This window comes from Enhydra lutris, unplaced genomic scaffold (genome assembly GCF_002288905.1).
Source record: "Enhydra lutris kenyoni isolate GAN:26980312 unplaced genomic scaffold, ASM228890v2 scaffoldscaffold30, whole genome shotgun sequence".
Classification (NCBI taxonomy): domain Eukaryota; kingdom Metazoa; phylum Chordata; class Mammalia; order Carnivora; family Mustelidae; genus Enhydra; species Enhydra lutris.
This window is the reverse complement of record NW_019154114.1, coordinates 17,735,420-17,754,627: the sequence shown is the minus strand read 5'-3', so window position 1 is coordinate 17,754,627 and position 19,208 is coordinate 17,735,420. Positions and strand designations below refer to the sequence as shown.

The window sequence follows — 19,208 nt, the reverse complement described above, 5'->3', positions numbered from 1 at the left end:
TCGTGTCCTCCTCAAATTGCAGCAGCTTGAGAAAGACACCTGCTCTGGGAAAGCGAGGTGAGGGGTGGCAGGCGGCAATGTTACTTCCGAGAGCTGACTGGCCCTGGGGACTTGTCTGTAAAGCTTCTCAATGTCGTCGATGTGACCTCCGCAAAGGATAGTTCGCTGTAATCAGTGGCGCCGTGTGACCCCCTTAAGAATTAATAATTATAGGAGCTTCATTCTCACGTGTGGCCAAGCATGTCCTGAAAGCTGTGATGCTGTTTTCATTGAAGAACGATGTTGATGCCACAAGTGCTTGAAAACACCAAGTCAGTAATTCATCTGAAATTGAACTTTCGACAGTTGTGAGTTTGTGTGCTTCTCTGGAGTTCCATCCTTTGGCTGGCTATTTTGGTTTTCACTCTTGGGAAAAGCAACTTCGCTCATTGGGGAAGACCCGGAGGGAGTGTGAAGTAGGTACTGTGTGCCTTTTCTACTTCTGCTGTAGCAAATTCCCACTGATGCAGTGGTTTCAGGGACACCCCGGTACTGCCTCACAGTGTCTGTGGGTCAGAGGTGCGGGCACGGCAGGGCCCATCTGGGTCTCACGCTGCCAAAGTCAAGGTGTGGGCAGGGCTATGTTCCTTACCGTAGGCTCTGGGGAAAATCCTTTCCAACCTTCTTCAGGGTGTCCGCAGAAGGAATTCCCTTCTCACATGTTCCCTGTGGCCCAACCCCGTCCTCGAGCCAATGATAGCCTGAGTCCTTCCCAGGTTTTGGAACTGTCTGGCCCAGCCTCTGCCTGCCCCAGCCTCTGCCTGCTCTCTCAACTTCCCTCCTCTGCCGCATCTTCTTACTCACTCTCCTGCCTTGTCCTTCTGCTTTTAAGGGCTCAGGGGGTTCTTGGGATCCAACTGGAGAATCCAGGAGAATCTTCCTCTTTGAATGTCAGCTGATTAATAATTTATTTACACTGGCAAAAGCTCTTGCTGTGTAAGACACCACCACTGCAGGGGTAAGACCAGGGGTGGAGGTCATGAGGTCAAGGTCAAGATTCTGCCTGTACGATGGCGATGGTTGATTTTAGATGTCAATGTGACTGGGCCACGAGGTGCCCAGACATTTGGTCAAACCTTGTTCTGGGCGTGCCTGTGAGGGTGCTGCTGGGTGAGATTACTGTCGGAGTCAACAGACAGAGTAGAGTTGATGGCCCTCCCCAAAGTGGTCGGGCCTCACCCCCTCAACTGAACACCTGATGAGAAGAGAAAAGCTGAGCAAAAAGGCGCTCCTCTAGCCTGACTGCTTTGAGCTGAGATACTGGTCTTTTCCCACCTTTAGATTCACGCCGAAACATCGCCCTCCTCAGATCTCGAGCCTCCTGGATTCTGGACGAGAAAGACACATCCAGTATGCTGACTGCAGAGTCTGCGAACGCTTGGCCCCAGAACGGTGTGAGCCAACTTCTTATTAGCTACAGATAGAGATATTTACTATTGGTTCTGTTCCTCTGCAGAAACCCAATACAAACATCCATAAAAGAAAGTCCAGAATTACTACCCAGCACTCGCTGGCCTGAAGGTGAATCAAGCTAGGTATGGTTCTGGCTCCATTTTTCTATGACCCACTGGTTAAAGGCCACCACGAGTTTACAGTCACGTTCTCCACTTGCATAACAATTTCCACTTAGAGGCTCTATTTTATACTGACGTACTCACATGCATTGGGGAAGATATGGAGGGAAGTTGTGAGATCCCATAAGGCGCCCATCCTCAAAGTTCCAGCTCTTTCTCTGTAAATGCGAATACTTTTATCTATTTTGGGGGGATCACGTGAGGCTGAGATGAGCTGATGTATGTGAAACCTGTAAGTCCCTATCCTGCATAAGATAGTTATGGCAAAGCTGGGCGCCTACTGGACCAAAGGAGAGAGAGGCAAAGACAATCTAGACAACCAGGAAACCTAGAGAATGAAAACACAGCTTGTAAGAGTTCTGGTAAGAGATGCAGGTAGAAAATCTGTCATTTTTCATTTGGGCTTATAATGTTCACCTTTAGGCTCCTGGGCGGTCAATTCCTACCGAGGACCTGGACAAAGTGTTGGTCTTCACGAGAACAGGTAAAACTCCAACACGAATGAAACTGCCAGCACTCTCAGGTCAGTATTTATGCGACATGTTAGTTCCTTCTGCAAGGTTTTTACTCTTTGAGTGTTCATGGGCTTTGTGAAGGAGCTGGGTGGATGAAGGTGGAAGGAGGGAGTCAACGATGGGGTCCCTCTGCCCAAATGGTTCACAAGTGCCCCTCTGTCTGTCCCTAGCTGGTCTTGATGTTCCCAAGGTCAAAAGTCTACCTGACATTCTACAACCTTCTCTGACGTTCACGGTCTTGCTTTCTGACCATTTTACTTCCAACATGGGGCTCTACCAACTCCTCTGGGAGGGGGCAGCTTGACTTCTCAGGTGGCTCATGTTCCAACAGTTTGCTGGCTAGGAACTCCCTTTCCAAAGTACCTACCGTACCCTCCATGCCAGGCTCAAAGAACTAGCGGCCCAGAACAGATTCTCCAGTCCTACAACATCTTGGAGATAAACAAGACCATCAGCATCTTAAAGTCTCTGAGAACTTAACAGTAAAGAAACCAGTTTGATCATTTCCTTCCTTTATTTAGCCAAGAAGTCCTTCCAGTGATGCCCCACCCCAACTAATTCTTAAAGTTATCGTAAAATCATAGAAAATGCTGGTTATTCCTGCATTTTAACCTTATACAAGTTGGGCAAATCTCTTGAACTCTGGGTATTAAATGGGGCCCAGTCACAGTTAATCCCAGATCTATTCTCAATTCCCTCCTCCCCAGCCCACCACGAACACACACACATGCACGTGTACACATGTGCGTACATGCGTGCACACACACATGTCAATACTGGTTTACACACGGTTTCTCTTGCAGCTAGGGGTAATTGTATGACACAGTGCTGCTCTGGGGGGTTGTTAATAAAAGATCACTAAAGGCTTGTGGTAAAGATTTTGCATCCCTAATGAAAAGAGCAGACATATCTCCTGCTCCCTCTCTCTTCTTCCTTTAGATATAGCTGTGAGTTTAGAGCTGTGACAAGACTTACAGTCCCAAGAGAAAGGCCAAAGACTCATAGAGATGCTGACTGTCAGATCAGCGAAGCGAAGGAAGCAGCCACCCACCTCTCAGCTTCTGGAAATATGAGAAAAATCAACCTGAGATGTTTAAGCCACATTAATTGCTATTTTGTTACCTGTAGTGGAAAACATTCCTCACTGATACATTAAGAGATGAATTTAATCTCCAGATCCCCCACTATGGGTTTTCTGATTCTAGAAAATTTTCTTCCAGGTGGTGTTTGCCCTTCTGCAACATAACTTGACCTTACCCTTTAAGTTGTAATTAGGACCAGGCACAGCTGGACCAGTCTCATGCTATAAGGAATCAGCCCCGTGGACAGACATGACCTAGACAAGCTTTCCAGACTGCAAATTCTCAGCTGAAGCCTCCCACCCATTTTTACTGCTTGCCCGTTGTATCTCCCATAAGCAATAAAATAAACATTTCCTATTTAGATGCAAAGCCTTGGCTAGAAACAGCACTGAATGCTTCCATCCGAGACCAATGAATAAAGGGAAAGAAGTCTTTCTGTGGAGGATAAGCAGGAATACAAAGAAGTAATTAACTCATACCAAGACAGAGGACGTGCAGTCTCCCTGGAGGAAGATGGCATCTGAGGTCAGACCATGACTCACAGTATCACCTCTGAGAATCTGTGTCAACCTCTCTGAGCCCACGATTCCTCATCTGAAATACGGATGTGATGACATCAGCATCTCCAGGAGGATGCAAGAGGAAGACAAATCTGGAAGCAGCCATCCTGATGTCTGTCACCCAGGGGCAAGTTGTGATGGCTTGTTTAAGGAGCAGAGGTGTCTGTTTGATGGGGCATCTCATGGCCAAGGGTGAGGGGAAAGGAGAGAGAATGAGCAAATGTCTTTCACTTACGAGTCCTGCTGAAGTAAGTCAGAAAGACCATAGGATGGTTATTTTCGAAAGCTTTCATTAAAGCTCATACAAGCCAATAACGACACCTGCCTTTACAGACATACACCCGGGCTGACAACAGTAAAGGTGTCAGATACTTTATGAATATAGGGGTACTGGGAGAAATTTATGAAGGCGTATCTAACTGGAACCAACCATGGGTAGAGGTTTCTAAGAACTTGACATATTAGTGCAAATTGGATTTTTTCCCCCAAAAAACCATTTTTGGGCTATCTGGTAAACAAACTCCTTAGGAAGTACTTCTGAGTAATTCTTTCCCTTAATCAGTTGGAATCTTTATTGATGGGCATCCCCGAGGGTGACAAGCAGAAAAGCAGAGGACAAGGAGACGGGCTATAAACGTGTGTAAAACAGGGAGGGACCATAAACAATGAATCTTGGAACACTACATCAAACACTAATGATGTACTGTACGGTGACTAACATAACACAATAATAAAAAAAAAATACATATCCAAAAAAAAGGGAGCGACCATTTCCTGAGGGGTCGCCATATGTTGGGCCTTTCTGCCAAGAACTTACGTATATTATCTAATTTAATTCTTACAACAGAACTACAGGATGAGGATGAGTAGTGTTCAGGTATGCTTTACGGAAGGGACACATTCTCGAAGACCTCAAATAATAGAAAATGTGCATAATTCAAGAGTAATCTTAACAAAGGATGGTGTGTATCCATCTTTATAAGCCAAAGCAGCACCAACTGTGGCAAAAGCAGATTTATTTAAAATCTCAAATCTGTTTTTGGCAATAAAAAGGAACGAGGTCCTGATACAGGCTCCATATAACACAGATGCACCTTGTCAACATGATGGCGTGTGAAAGAAACCAGCCACAACATACCACAGACTGTGTGCGCCCATTTCCAGGAAACATCCAGAATAGACAAATCCATAGAGGCAAAAAAAAAAAAAAAAAAAAAAAAAAAGGTAGATCTGTGGTCTCTTGGGGCTGAGGACTTGGGGGAGGAAATGGAAAATGACTTCTAATAAATACAGGGCTTCCCAGAGGAATGATGGAAATGGTCCTAAATTTGTGCACAAATGAGATTTTTAAAAACATTTCCACGCTGCATCACTTCAGATTTGCCTAATTCTAACTCATGCAAGAGGCTGCCATCTTGGATTGTCACCAATGCAAAATAAGGAGCTAGACACTGAAATTCACACAGCTGATAAGACAAAGAGCCAGGATTGGAACTTGGCTTCACTGGCTGGCAGAGTTCTTCCCTCCCCTGTGAGGTGCAAGGTAATGGCACCATGCCCTACCATTGGGCAAACAAGGGGGTGGTGATGGCTAATGTTTATGGCGCATGTAGTATTCATTTTGTTAGGAGGGTGCTCTAGGCTTGATAGCTATTTTCTCATTGAACAGCTACCCCTGGGGGGGCACCACCATTATCCCCATTTTGCAGAGGAGTTACCGACCCAAAGCTCCAAGAGGTGAAACGTCATGTTCAAGCACTCTCGGTTAGCAGTGGAAATCTAACAGAAAACCAGATCTTTGGGTCACAGGAGCCAGTGGTCTCGGTCTCAAGCCCTGGGCTGCATTCTTGTGAGAACATATTGCTCTCCCAGATGAACTGACAGGCGTATCCTCATGGTGTATTTCCAGCTGACTCACTGGCAAGCAAAAATATTAATATTCTCTGAAAACCTCCTAGAGCCCTCTTAACGTTCCTTGTATCCCTCCCCTCCCTCCCTAGATCTTGGGACGTGGAAGTGAGGCCAGTGCGTGGATATAAATGGCAGCCACAGGATGACGTGTGTTATTGGAGTATTTTCAGACAATCAGGGCTGGACTATGATCTGAAATTACTATGATAAATGACAACCAACACCACTATGCTGAGGAAGGGGCACTGAGTAGGTTTTTGATCTAATAAGGGATACCTAATGACAGAGGCCTCAGAACGCTTTCTAGAAAGAACTCTAAGATAACAGAAGAGACAAAGACTATTCTTGTTCCAAAATAGACTCAATTTTCTAATTACCACACACAAACCGATGGTATGAAATACGAAGAGAGGAGTAAGTGGGCTCGAATGTCTTGGGCAGCATAGCACAGCAGTTAAAAAGCATGCCTTGGAGTCAGATTGTCTGGGCTGTAATTCTTACTGGTGGAGTGACACTGGATATGCCAGCTGTTACTAGATTTGGTGACGAATACAGAGAAACCCACATGGAAGTGAGCTAAATGGGACAGAAGTTCATTGCTGCTGTCTCATGCGAAATAATTCTGGAGAGGGCTAGTAAAACATTCCACGGGCAACGGAATCGGTCTCTGTCTTCCATCATGGTTTTCATCCTCGAAGACACCTTACAAAGCACAGGGGCTGCCTGAGGGCTCGCCCTCACCGCCTCATTGCAGCCAAGACAAAAGGGCATTCTTCCCAGACCCTGCGGCTCTCAGCTGCCCCCGGGGAGCATCGCAAAATGCCGTGTTTATAGCTCGCTCACCGGCCGGTACTTCAACACAAGGCCACACTGCGCTGTAAGCGAGCCTGGGCCGTAGAGTTTTCCCAGGGACCCACGGCTGCTGGTACAATGGGGTCTGCTCCCCACAGAGGGCAGGATGGATACTGAGGGAGAGGTGTCCGCTGTGCTGCACAAATTACTCCCTAACCTCTCTAGGCTTTGGTGTCTTCACTGGCAACGTGAGATGCTCATGCATTTGCTTCGTAGAATCACACGATGTGGGTCCATGGGAAAACGCATGGGAAGCCTTGACATGAGGCCCCCTATCCCCCCAAGCCGTGCTCACTGTCACCTGCCGCTACATGCTATGGGACCTTCCTGGGAGGAGCAGGCGCTGACCATCGCCCATCCTGGGACTCACCACAAAGAGGCACTAACCGAGGCCGACAATCGTCCAGCCTCCAGATCTGGAATTTGTAACCAAAACTCTTCACTTTTCTCCTTCTAGGGCAGGTTTTCTTGACCTTGGCACTATGGCCATCTTGAGCCAAATAACTCTTCATTGTGGAGACTGTCCTGTGTGTTCTAAGATGTTCCGCAGTGTCCCTGGCCACTACCAACTACCCGCTAGATGACAGGTGCACCCCCCTCCCCCGGTGTGGCCACCGAAAGCATCGGGGGTGGGGGTGGTCGTGGGGGAGGGCAAATCATCTGCAGCCGGACCACTCCATGGTGTCTGAATCCACATGACATGTTTCTTTGACAGCAATGGCACAGGTCTCTTGGATTACCTGTTTCAAGTGCATGGGTCGACATTTCCAGTTAAAACTTGGCACACGGCACTTTCCTAAACTAGTGGAAATCTAAGCATCCGGTCTTGGGTGATGTGTCATGCACAGAAAGGACCTGGCTAACTGAATTTCCTATATGTAAGTTACGGTTCAAGCTCACCTCTAGCCCTGGCTTAGGACTTTGGTGTGAGCCAAGGAGCACAGAACCTTCTCAGCAGAAGGGAGGGGGTCAGGTTGCCAAAGCAAGAACCGAAGCAGAGGGATGGACGGCCAGAACATCAGTAAGCCTGGTTTTGATGGCCCTCTGTCATTCTGAAAAGAGACCTTTCTTAAAGGCGTAGAAGGCGACCACAGAAACACGAGCCCCGCCCTATCCTCCCCCACCAGGAGGGTCTCCAGATTAGCAGCGCCCCCCCTTATTTTTTTTTTTTAAGATTTTATTTATGTATTTGAGAGACAGAGATCACAAGTGGGCAGAGAGGCAGGCAGAGAGAGAGGAGGAAGCAGGCTCCCTGCTGAGCAGAGAGCCCGATGTGGGGTTTGATCCCAGGACCCTGGGATCATGACCTGAGCCAAAGGCAGAGGTTTTAACCCATTGAGCCACCCAGGCGCCCCACAGCAGCCCCTTCTAATCACAAACACGGCGAATAAAAGCTGTGGCACCCTGAACACACACAGAAATCCAGAGTGGGAAGAAAACACTGAAAACCCCCCAAACCAAACTTTTGAGAAATTTTTGAAAAGAGCCAATCTTCTGAATAATAAAATAGCTTTGGTACTATGCTTGGCCTGAAAAAAAAAATGCAGCCATAATTACAGCAAGAAAGCTGTAAGTCTATTAAAATTTTTTCTTTGATACTGGAAAACTCAATTCATGACCTAGATTTTATAAAACATATACTTGAAAGGGATTTTATATGCCCTGTTCCCAGTGAGCTCAGAATATTGAATCTCTTCCATTTACTTATGAAGGGAGGTGGTTCTATCCATAAATTACTCAGGACATCTTTTAGTATACTGTACATATATTAAGGAGAAGGGACTCAAAAGTATTTGTATAGATAGATGGAGACAGCACTCTGCACTCCGGCCTTCGCAGGGATGGTATTCTTCGCACAACAGGGCTGCAGTAAAAGCTGCTTTATCAAGCTCTCTGCCGATTGTAAATCTTTTCTAACTGACATTTGTAGACTGTCTTGATTGATGGTCTGGTATGCCTTACGAATCTTCGAGAAGAGTCCTCCTTGAGCCTCTCCCAAGCTACCGCTAGGGGGAGGATCCGGCTCTGTTTGAGAAGGCCACGGCCAGTCACAGGGGCTGCACTGAGTTCCCTGATCAGCTAAGCTAGAGGAAAATGCCTTTCCCCTCTCTCCTCTCCTCCATCTACACACACACACACACACACACACACACACACGCCCTACACACGCGTGAACACACACACACACACATATACACACCCCACGCTCACATATGCGTACAAGAGAATGTTCTCCAGACTCAGGACGGCAGATCTGAATGGGTCTTAACATTTTCCTGGATGACGAGGTTAAAGGACAGTGGGCGTGACGAATGGAAAGGAAATGAAAGGACGCAGGCGTTAGTCTGAATGTGAATCCCGGCTTACATCGCCTGTTGGCTGTGTGACTTTGGGGAAGTCACCTAAGCTCCCTGAGCTTCTGTTTCCTCAATCGTAGAGAATTGTAAGGATTTCATCGAGAGGCAGATATAAAGCCTAGACTAATATCCAGTACTAGAAAAATTATACTGGTTACTACCACTTTTTCCTTACCCGGGGCGGGTACCGTTGTCCCCCCTCGCTCCTAGTGAGATGCTCCCAGCGCCCTGCCTTTCCCCTGCACCGCAGGCTGAATTTCTCGTGCTTCCCTCCAGTCTGACTCTAGGAAGTCAGGGTGGCCTGTGTCTGTTTTATGCGACACCCTGACCCAACGTCATCCTTCCTGAGCAGCAACATGTTCTCGTACCCGAGAGGCACTCCAGAGGTATTTGCCCAAGTAATGAATGAATGGCCAATACAGACAACATTTATTTAAAAATCAAATAAAAAAGGAAGGTTCGAGTGATTCATACTTTCTACCATTTGGGCCCGTTTGTTCCTGCATGAAATATACCGAGTGGCTACCGTGTGTCTGGAATTCCACGAGATGTGGAAAATTGAGAATGAAGAGAAGATGATGTGGTCCCCCTGGTCTGCAGTTTATGCCTTAGAAAGAAAACTGAACGTAAAATCTAGTTCATACTTGAGGAAAACTTATAAACCTATTAAGGTTTACAGTATTACCCTAATTCCCTATGGATGGCACTGGCTGTAGTAATCCAGGACCAGAAGGAGAGTCAACATTCGGTACTCTCCCATCCATTACGGGTTCAGCACAAAATCTTACATGGCATCTTCTCGCCACCATCACTGTTCCCATCCTGTCCAGGCCACCATGTCATCAAGTCTGGGTTATTGGAGTAGCCCTTTTGCTTGCCCCTCCCCCCCGCAACATGGAAGAGCTCACATGCTATTTGAATAGTAAGATCAGATTTTACCACTGTCCTCTTTAAACCACCCAAAGGGCTTCCTACTAAATTTAAAATATAACCAAAATTTATGGAGTTCTAATCCAGGGTTCTGCAAAACTTTTCTGTAAAGAGCAAAGGAAAAAAATATATATTTTTAAAAGATTTAAACATATTTTAAATATATATTTCATTTTTTAAAAATGTATCTGTATTTAGGTTATGTATATATTTGGCTCTGTGGGACATATAATCTGTGTTCCAACTATTCAGGTCTAACGGCAGCTCTTGAAAAGAGCCACAGCCAAGGCTTAAATGAATGGACGTGTTTGTGTTTCAATAAAACTTTATTTTCTTAAAAAAAAAAAAAAAAAAGAAAACAGAAGGTGCAACAGCTTTGGCCCATGGCCCACAGCTGGAGACTTCTGTCCTGATCTTATGTTTCCCTATCTCCTTGAATTCCTCTGCCACTCTTCTTGCCGAACTCCTTCCCCCATGCTGGCCTCTTCTCTGTCCCTCTGTCTGTCCTGCTTGCCTCAGACCTTTGCCCTTTCTGATCCCTCTGCCTGGAACATACTGGCTCGATGCCTTTACAATCGTAGGCTTTTATTCTCAGTGGTCTCAGCCTGAACGTCTTAGAAAGACCTTAGGGGGGTCTTTCTTGACCTCTCCTTCCTTATGTCACATCACCTTGCCTTATTTTATCCAAATTATTTAAATTACCTTTTGCTTCATTGGTATTTATTGTTCTGTTTCCAGGAAAATGCAAATGTCTTAAGAGTCGAGTCCTAAGTATTCTTGGCCAGTGCCCCATCGCTAGCACCTAGAGCATTCTCGGATTCAGAGAAGCTGCCCAAGAAATATTTGTTGAACGGTTTAGCTGAACGAAATGGTCAGCAAGAATTGAACTGAAGTAAGAGTTTCTCTGAAATTATAACTCTTTAATGCCCTGTGGATGTGCTACTGGGCTTTAATTGGCTGCTGCACGAAAAGTTCCGAGGCTATTCAGAGCGGATCTTTCCGTGTGAGGGATGGATTCCAAGGCTTTGGGGTCCGCCATGCTCTGCGCCGTAACAACTCAAGGACTTTCTCATTTTTATTGTGCAGTTGCTCAACTGTCATCCGATTTCCATTTTGGCTAAGAACTCCCATCAGATTTATTCTTTCAAAAGGTTATGGAATGATCACCAAGTTTCTGAAGCTACTGATGCTTCTTTTCTCTCCCTCCAAGTCAAAGTATGATTTCATTTTAATTAAGCTAATTTTTTATTTTATTGTTCACTATGTGATATCATAAATTCTACTTTTCCCCCAGTGTAGGGGGGGTAGACAGATGACTCCCAGCTCAACTCTGAAGTCTATGCAACAAATTAGTGGGGCATGGCTGTCAAGTGCTTCTTTTTAGGAGGGAGTAACCTCCGTGACCATGAGAGTCATAGATCTTCAGTTCCCCAGGTTATCCTCAGTGCCCAGAATGCAAAGATCTGACATAAAGGAATAGGAGGTTGGAGGACTGGCGGTGGGGAGACAGACACACAAGGCTGACCAGAAACAAAGACTTCCCCTTGGAGAGAAGCAGGATTCAAGAAATAACATGTCGTCTGCCTCTTGAACTGGTCCCCAACCCCCATGGAACCCTAAATTACTTATATAGGAATTTAGCTAGAGAGAGGGCTAGGGATAAACATGAGAAGGCTGGTTTTCAAAGTTGTCCACACTGAAGATGAGATACAGTCTTAGTGGTTGGGGATCCTTTTAACAGGATAAAGGGGTCCAGGCTTTCTCCCACGTCTCACAAAGTCTTATAGTATTTCAAAGCCTCCAGTGGACCTGTGTCAATTGGTCTAAAACGTGCAGTGGTGTCCGTCAGAGAGGGACTGGGGTAGAAAGGAGGGAACATTAGGGGCTCTGATAAGGTTATTGATTGGTTTGGTCTGGAGCCCTCGTAAGACACCACTTGGGGTACCGACAGGGTTACGAGCAACTTGGGAAAGATTCCGTTTCTTGAGTAGCTAGCAAGGCTCAGATCACTCAACACTTTTGATATACTTTACTTCTGGAATTTACCAGACGTCTCTGATTGGATTGTGTAACTCAAGTTTTGTTTTACAGTCAGCTTCACTGGAGGGATCTGTACCGCAATTCCAGTGCAGCCTCATGCAATCCGGACGGCAACACAGCACAGCAAGGACACCTGACCCTCAGCCCCCTCCCTCAGCTAAGACTCCGACGACGGCCCCAGCAGAGGAGCAGGACCCACAACTACAGTCCTCTTCTTGACCACAGAATCCAGGGAGGTTCCAGAGCAAGGCAGTTCACGACCTACTGATAGAGTATGTGCAACGACCACGAAGGCTTAGAGACTTTGGGTATAATCCAGAAAAACAAATTAACAGAAAGTTCACCAGCATGTTCAAATGTGAAGGCAAAGGTTATGGTTTATCCTCAAGCATGAGCCTGGCCAAGATGCAGATATGATCCTTTGGTCAGAAGCACCACCTCAACACACATGAAAATGTAATAAGCACATCCGCTTTCCGTCCATCCCACATGGATGGATTTGTCCTAAAGACTGTCATGCACATAGGAAGAGACGTGTTCTCTCCCGTAGAGCTGATTGTAAGTACGGAAAAGTGAAAAAACTTAAGTCAATACAGCATGGCTAACTAGACGATGGCAGATCCAGACACTAGCTGTTTAAAACAATGATGTGGCTTGACATTTATTGATTTACAAAAAAGTCCATGCGGCCCTGCAGAGTAAAGACAGCAAGTTACAGCAAGGAACATACGGCTCCGTTTCTATCAAATTGTGTAGCGCGTCCCTCAGCGTGGACATGCCCAGACAGAGCCCTGGAAGTCCTCCCACCAAGAGGGCGCCTGTGGTTTTCTCTGGATGGTAGATTTGAGGGTGATCGTATTTTTTTTTCCTTAAAAAAGGTGAAGAAAAGCAGAATTGCTTAATTTTTAGAAGAAATACATCTTCTTAAGAAAGCAAGCAAAACATCCCAATAGTCATGTGCCCAGTATTCCAGAATCCGGAGGATTGGCTGGGATGGTTGAGAAAGGAGGAACCACCATGTGGACGTCCAAACGTAGCTGCAAGAGAGAACTGGACGGTTCGGCGGACAGAGAAGCCACACTGCAGTTACCATGACAAGCGGACAGGGGGCCAGGAGGGGCTTTACGGCTAGGGCACACCGACAGCCTGAAGGTTTGTACTGAGCCAGGGCTCAGATAGCAACTGTCACATATGAGACCATCGTGATGTAGCCTGAGCTGTTTTGGAAACCAGAGAGGACCAGGCCATGCTAAGCTCTCAGGACAGGCTCCTATCCCAAAGGCCAACAGATCGGACATTTTCCCTCATGTCTGCCATGGTAGGATTTTTTTAAAAAATGAAAGTACTGAGTCTTGAATAAGAGAAACACAGGGGGATCCCAGAGGAAAAACAAAAGACAAAGTCCTCCTCTTCTGACAGCACGTCTTCAGGGAGGCTGGGGCGTGCCCCTCGGGGACAGGCGTCCTGGGTGGCGGGATCACAGCGCTGCCCACACTTCAGTTCCTATTTGTTGCCGGTCCTCTGCTTGGCTCTGTAAACCGGGAGGGGATGAGCAGCATGGAACAGGCCCCCAGCCATACCCTCAGAGCTCAAAATAGTGCTGGCACCGTGTAGGTGCTCAGGAGTGGCCCCGGACAGAAACAACAGAGGGAGCAAGACAGGAAGCCGGAGAGGGCAAGGGCAGCTGTGCCCTCAGAAGTCAGAAGAGGGTTTAGCGGCTCATCTCTGCTCCTCTCCACCTGCTCCAGGTGAAGTGTCATCCCTCTTAGGAGTCACAACTTGCACCTCCGGGTCCTGACCCCTATTTAAAGAGAAAGTTCGGGGCTCCTGGGCGGCTCAGCCGGTTAAGCTTCGGACTCTTGGCTTCAGCTCAGGTCGTGATCTCAGGGTCGTGAGATCGAGCCTGGCGTCAGGCTCTGTGCTCAGTGTGGAGTCTGCTTGTCCTTCTCCCCCTGCTTTTTCCCTGCGCTCTCTCTTTCGAATACATAAATACAATCTTTTAAAAAATTTAAAAAAAAATAAAATAATGAGAAAAGTCAATGTAACATTGGTCCTTTTTGGTCATGCCTTTTAGGGACTAAGGTATTTCCTCTCTTCACCTCCCACCCCTAACATCCCTCAAAGCCACTCCGTCCGTCCAGGTGGTGCGTGCCTTCCTCCAAGCCGCCCCAGCTCACAATCGGGCTGGTCGGGCGGAAAGCATGGGGGGCAGAGCCTTTGGAGACACCCCCCTTCCCCACCAGATAGCTTCTGCAGCCTGTTGGAAGGCTGCCCCCTGCTGGTAGCCCACAATGGTCAAGGGTGCCTGGGAATTGAAGTTCCTCTGGGGGTAGTTTGTGGCCAATATCTGAGGGGTGCGTGGGGATGCGTATTCCAGCTCCCCTGGGCCGGGGTAACTCTGATGTGTGCGTGTTCATGGTATTTCCTAGGGACACCCCCAACCCCCCCGCCAAGAGATCAAGCTCACAATTGCCCACCCTGGTATCTGGCTTCCCTTACCTGGAGCCCGCCTCAGCCAGCATCCTGCACCTCCCAGGTAAAACACATGCCCTCAGGCCTCATCCCAGGGGCTCGTGGTTGGCCCTTCTCCACGGTGCCCAGAAGACCACTGGTGGAAAGACACTTGGGGGTTGGTGCCAGTAGGCACTGTGGGGTCCTGCCACATGTGTCCTCCAGGAACTCCAAGGGTCCCAGCCCTCCGTCCCCACTCATGAAGTCCTGGCCTGCCTTGGGCGTTCAGAAAACCCCAGGCTTGCGCAGAGCTCTGGCTGCCCTTCCCCCACCAAGCCAGAACAGCCAGGGCCAGGACTTGGGTCCCGTAAATCAATGCCTTGGGACTCCACGAAAGGAACAGCTCATCATTTGTGAAGTTCAGAGACCATTATTTTCTGTTGATCTTCCCTCATCCAGTACGGATTCCCCAAAACAATACCCTGGAGTTCAGTGAGGAGCAGCTAGAAATGGTCTCCTGTCTGCACGCCAGATAAATATGGGTGGCCTTCCTCCATGACGGATTGGTGCTGATGGCACATCCAGGTCCACCGGAACATGAAAATGACGCTGGGTTGTTGGGAGCTGAATGTCCCTGCGCACAAACTGCCTGTTTGCCTCGGATCCCTGACATGGTGCGTTGCAGGCATCATAAGAATTACAGGGGGCATTAAGGACGCACTAGCATCTCTTGAACCTTGGTTCATTCTGAGGGAAGCAGCGTCTCATTTAAGGCGTGCATACAGTCCTCCAGGGCGGGGACTATCATTCACCCACCCCAACTACAGACAAGGCGACTGAGGCTTCTAGAAGGTTCAGTCGGCTGCCCAAGGTCTCACCTGGTTAAGGAGCTGAGTGGAGCATCAAACCAAGCCTGGGCCACAGTGCCGTGCTCAGGACCAGCTCCGTAACTGGGTGGTGGTGGGGGGGCTCACTGCAAAAGGAAAATGCAGGGCTCCTTGGTCGATACTTAAGAATTTTAAGGTGGTGACAGCAGAGCCTAATGCCAAGCATAGGCCCCTGTGAGGCTGTGCAGGTCACACCCCACGAAGCCAGCCCAGATGACTTGAACTCAGAAGAAAGCACTATGAGTGACAACCAGGCCCACGTGTGACCCTGTTCGACCCCAGAGACCGAGCAGCAGTTATAAGGAGGGACTCGAGGAGCTGACTGTTTGGTCAGAAGAGTGTTTTACTTGGTTTCTCTGATAGAGCGAGTACTTGCCCTCCAGCTGGGACTGCAAAGAGTCCACAGTCAAGAACGGGAGGGAAGGTGGCCAACGCCAACACGTCCATGGTAGACAGCCTAAGCCTCGAGCCAGAGACACGGACCCGGATTCTAGCTCAGCCACCAGCTGTGGGACTTTGGCCAAGCATCTGGATCTCTTTGAGGTTCACGCTTCTCCTATGTATGCTAGGGAGAGCGTATCCACCCCTCCGGGGAGGGCCCTCCGGGGAGGGAATGGTGTGGTGGAGGCAAGGACATTGGTCGCAGAGGTCTCGGCACACGGTGAGCACTCAACCCCGTGCTGTCGCGGTTTGATGGCTGTCTTCACCAGGAAGTTTGCACGACACTTGAACGCACACATGATTTGCAGGTGGAGGATACAGAAATGAGCCTGGAACACTGGTCCCCATCTACTGTTTATGTGAGCGGCGAAGTCACAGAACACTTTCCAGGGTCAGCATTCCCTTCTCTAAAATGGATCCGCTACGAAGATTCCACCAACCACAAAGGAGCCACTCATTATTGATACCAGAGACGCCATTATTTCTACAGCCGGTCAGGGTTCCTTGTTCTAACTTGAAGCAGTTTAGGTTGGGGAAGGGGGACTGGAAAGGGATCCCAGCCCCTGCCCCAGATTTCCACCGCCCACCGCCCTCACAGAGGCTTCGGGTCGTCCTGCCTGAGATCCCTTAGGAGGCACCGAGCGATCTAGGTGGGGTTTCCTCTAAAAGTTTCCCACAACATTTCCGTACTCTCGACCCCAGATCGGACTGACTCTATCTCAGTTCCTGCTTTAGAGCCAAACCCAGAGGGGGGCGAAGAAGAAAACAATGATTCAGGCCAAATTCTGCCTAGCTGAAAGAAGCCACATAGGTATCGCATTTTTATATATTTTTATAGCATAATCCTAATCATAAATAGAACTTGGAGGTGGTTTATGTTTTGCCGGAGATCCGGCCGCCCTAACCGAATTACTTTGTGCTTTAAGAAATTCAGTGGACATAAAGGATTCCATTTTTCTTTGAAAATGTGACGTGTATATAAAGGAATAAAATCTGAAATTCTTTCTGAAACTTTAAGGAAGGGCGCAGTGGGAGGAAAATTGGACATCGTCTAATCACATGCACACATAATACACAAAGACACGCACACGCTCCCAGCCGCCTCCGACGTCAGCATCATCATTTACATTTAGAACACTTTCCCGGCCTGGCTCGAATTCCAGTTACGTGCAGACGGGACCCACCACAGATGGAAACTGGGAATCATTTTCCCGCTCTGCTCGAACTCCAGCCTCTTTAATAGTTTTCCCCATCAGTTCCCCTGACTTGCCCCACACGTCGGCTTGTTGAAGAACATACCTGTGAACCTCAAACCCCAATTCCAGGGTCTCTCTCCCCAGAAGCCCTCCTTCTATCCAAAGCAGTCTCCCGGGAGGTGAGGGACAGGTGCCACGGGAAAGGTCTGGCCCAAAGTGATCTGACCCACTTTTACCTGCCGCTCCCCATTTTCCAGGCTGGTTGCTACTCTTCTACCTGCTGGGTTCCCCGCCAAACGCCCCCCAGCACCCACAGGCAATCCCCACCCCTTTTTACAGAATGCCTTCACAGCTGGGAAGGGGGAGCTTGCCCCCGGCCTCTGGGGAGCTGAGGAAGTACAGGGGGACCGAGCTCCTTGAAGCTGGAGGGAAGTGCAGGCACCTTGCAAACAATGACTCATGGGGTGATCTAGGCAGGTTACCATGACCACGCCTGCATAGCCTCATAGATGTACATGTGATTGATACGTCCCATCAATTCAGTGAAGGGGGAAAACAGAACCAGTCAAAGCAGGGCTCGGGGTTTCCATCTCCCGTCCGACCGGCTGAATGGCTTGTTTGTTTGGGCACAATCTCGACCTGGCGACAGTGGGGCTCCCCCTAGGATGGTTCCTCACCCAAATGGATTTCAAAGCTTAAAATCAAAGTCCAGGCTCATAATAAGGACTTTTGGACTTTACTCTGTTTTTGGCCAAAAACAGCCGTGACTTCAGCTGCCAGTCAGAATGCTTTTACTGATATCTCTGGTCCCAAAAAAGGGAGCTCTAAATTCTACAACCTTCCCTGATGGAAAGGTTAAGTATGGAAAAAAGATAAGAGGAGCTCTGTAGTAACATCACAGTAGGGCCTGTGTTTCCAGAGAGAAATAAAATGTCTTGCCTTTGGCCCTTTGACCGAAGACAAAAGTTTTCTCCACGCACCTTGTGTAAGGAAAGGGAAAAAATAAGTCCTATCTGTTTTTCTTTTTTTTTTCTTCCCAAAATGGTTTTTATTAAAAGACAATGATGAAAGGAAGAAGCGAGGAGCTTGGGGTGAGGACCTTAATTTTCTTCAAAGCCCCGTCATACCACAAACCTCAAGCCTGGGCCCTCACAAGGGTGAGCTCCGTATTTATACAATGTCCACCACCAGCCACGCACTAGAAACTTCGATGTTGGCCGTCCCTGAAAGGTGGCTTTCAGAGATGAGGTGAAAGCCTTCCAAAGCCTCCAACAGCCCCGTCCTGTTCTGAGTTGCAGATCTGCAGATCTGGCTTCTACCCAGGGAAGTAACAGGTCTGTGCTGAGGCATACCAAGAAGTTGGAGCGGCAACAAAAGTTTCTGGAATCCCCAAACATCACAGGATGCCACTTCCCAAGCCATTATGCTAATGAAAGCCAATTTCACATACCTGTCGGGGATCCTTCCATGACATGGCCAACGTAGGGGCCTTCCCGAAAGATCGGTCTGTTGTCATTCTGGTCAATCACGATGACTTCCAGAGGAACTGGCCCCTCGAGGGTTTTGCCGTTGACATCAGTGGTCTCCACAAATAGCTGTGGGAGCAAAGAAGTTGGGGGAGAAAGAAGGCATTAATTCATTATGAAAATGGAAGTCAGGTTCTCTGGAGAAAGTAGGTTATATCAGCAATTTTACGAGCCCTTGGCAATATTCAAACTTTGGTCTCAATGGATAGTCACTGGAACCAGAATATAAACTAAACATTATAGGATAAACGACAAATTTCAGTTCATGTTAGGTCCCCCTTGGGAAATTCACAATAAATTCATCAAATCTGCAAAGGAAGTCCAGAAAAGAAAAAGAGAGAAAACACTCGCAATCAGCCAGAGCCGAGAAAATGTGCTTACATTGTTTCTGTTTTTTTCTAACATCATTATGCTTAAAAGGAATGTTATGCTAATAAAAATAATTGACTAAGCAGTTATGAACACAGTGCATTAAGAAATAACTGGAAGTGTTTATGGTGATGTTTAGGAGAAATTTGGGTCAGTAAGTATTTATAGAGAGCCCTCCCGAGGCAAGGAAGACATTTGCGGGGTCCTGAGTGCGACCCTGGGATTACTGGCCACCAGGCCAGCGTAATCAAGACGGGATTTCGCAATCCTATGGGACACTTGAATACAGAGCTACCTTCATATCTCAAGGATGAGAAAAATAATATAAAACAAAACAAAACAAAACACCCCAGCTCTATTGTTTATCTTGGCAACAAGGGATTATGTCATGCCATTTCCCACGAGTCTCTGCGGCCTTATGCTCTCTTTTCTTGTGCCTGATTCCACCTTCGTCTAACTGGGCAGCGGCAGTAACACT

At 47.7% G+C, this 19,208-nt stretch overlaps 1 protein-coding gene across 1 annotated transcript in view; it reads right to left on the bottom strand.

Annotated features, from left to right (window-relative positions):
• Positions 1–19,208, bottom strand: part of LOC111152768 (cadherin 13) — a 991,753-nt gene that overhangs the window by 351,057 nt on the left and 621,488 nt on the right. Inside the window, exon 6 of the mRNA XM_022511391.1 lies at positions 18,286–18,430. Coding sequence (XP_022367099.1) covers positions 18,286–18,430 — 145 coding nt within the window. The remainder of the gene's footprint in view (positions 1–18,285; positions 18,431–19,208) is intronic.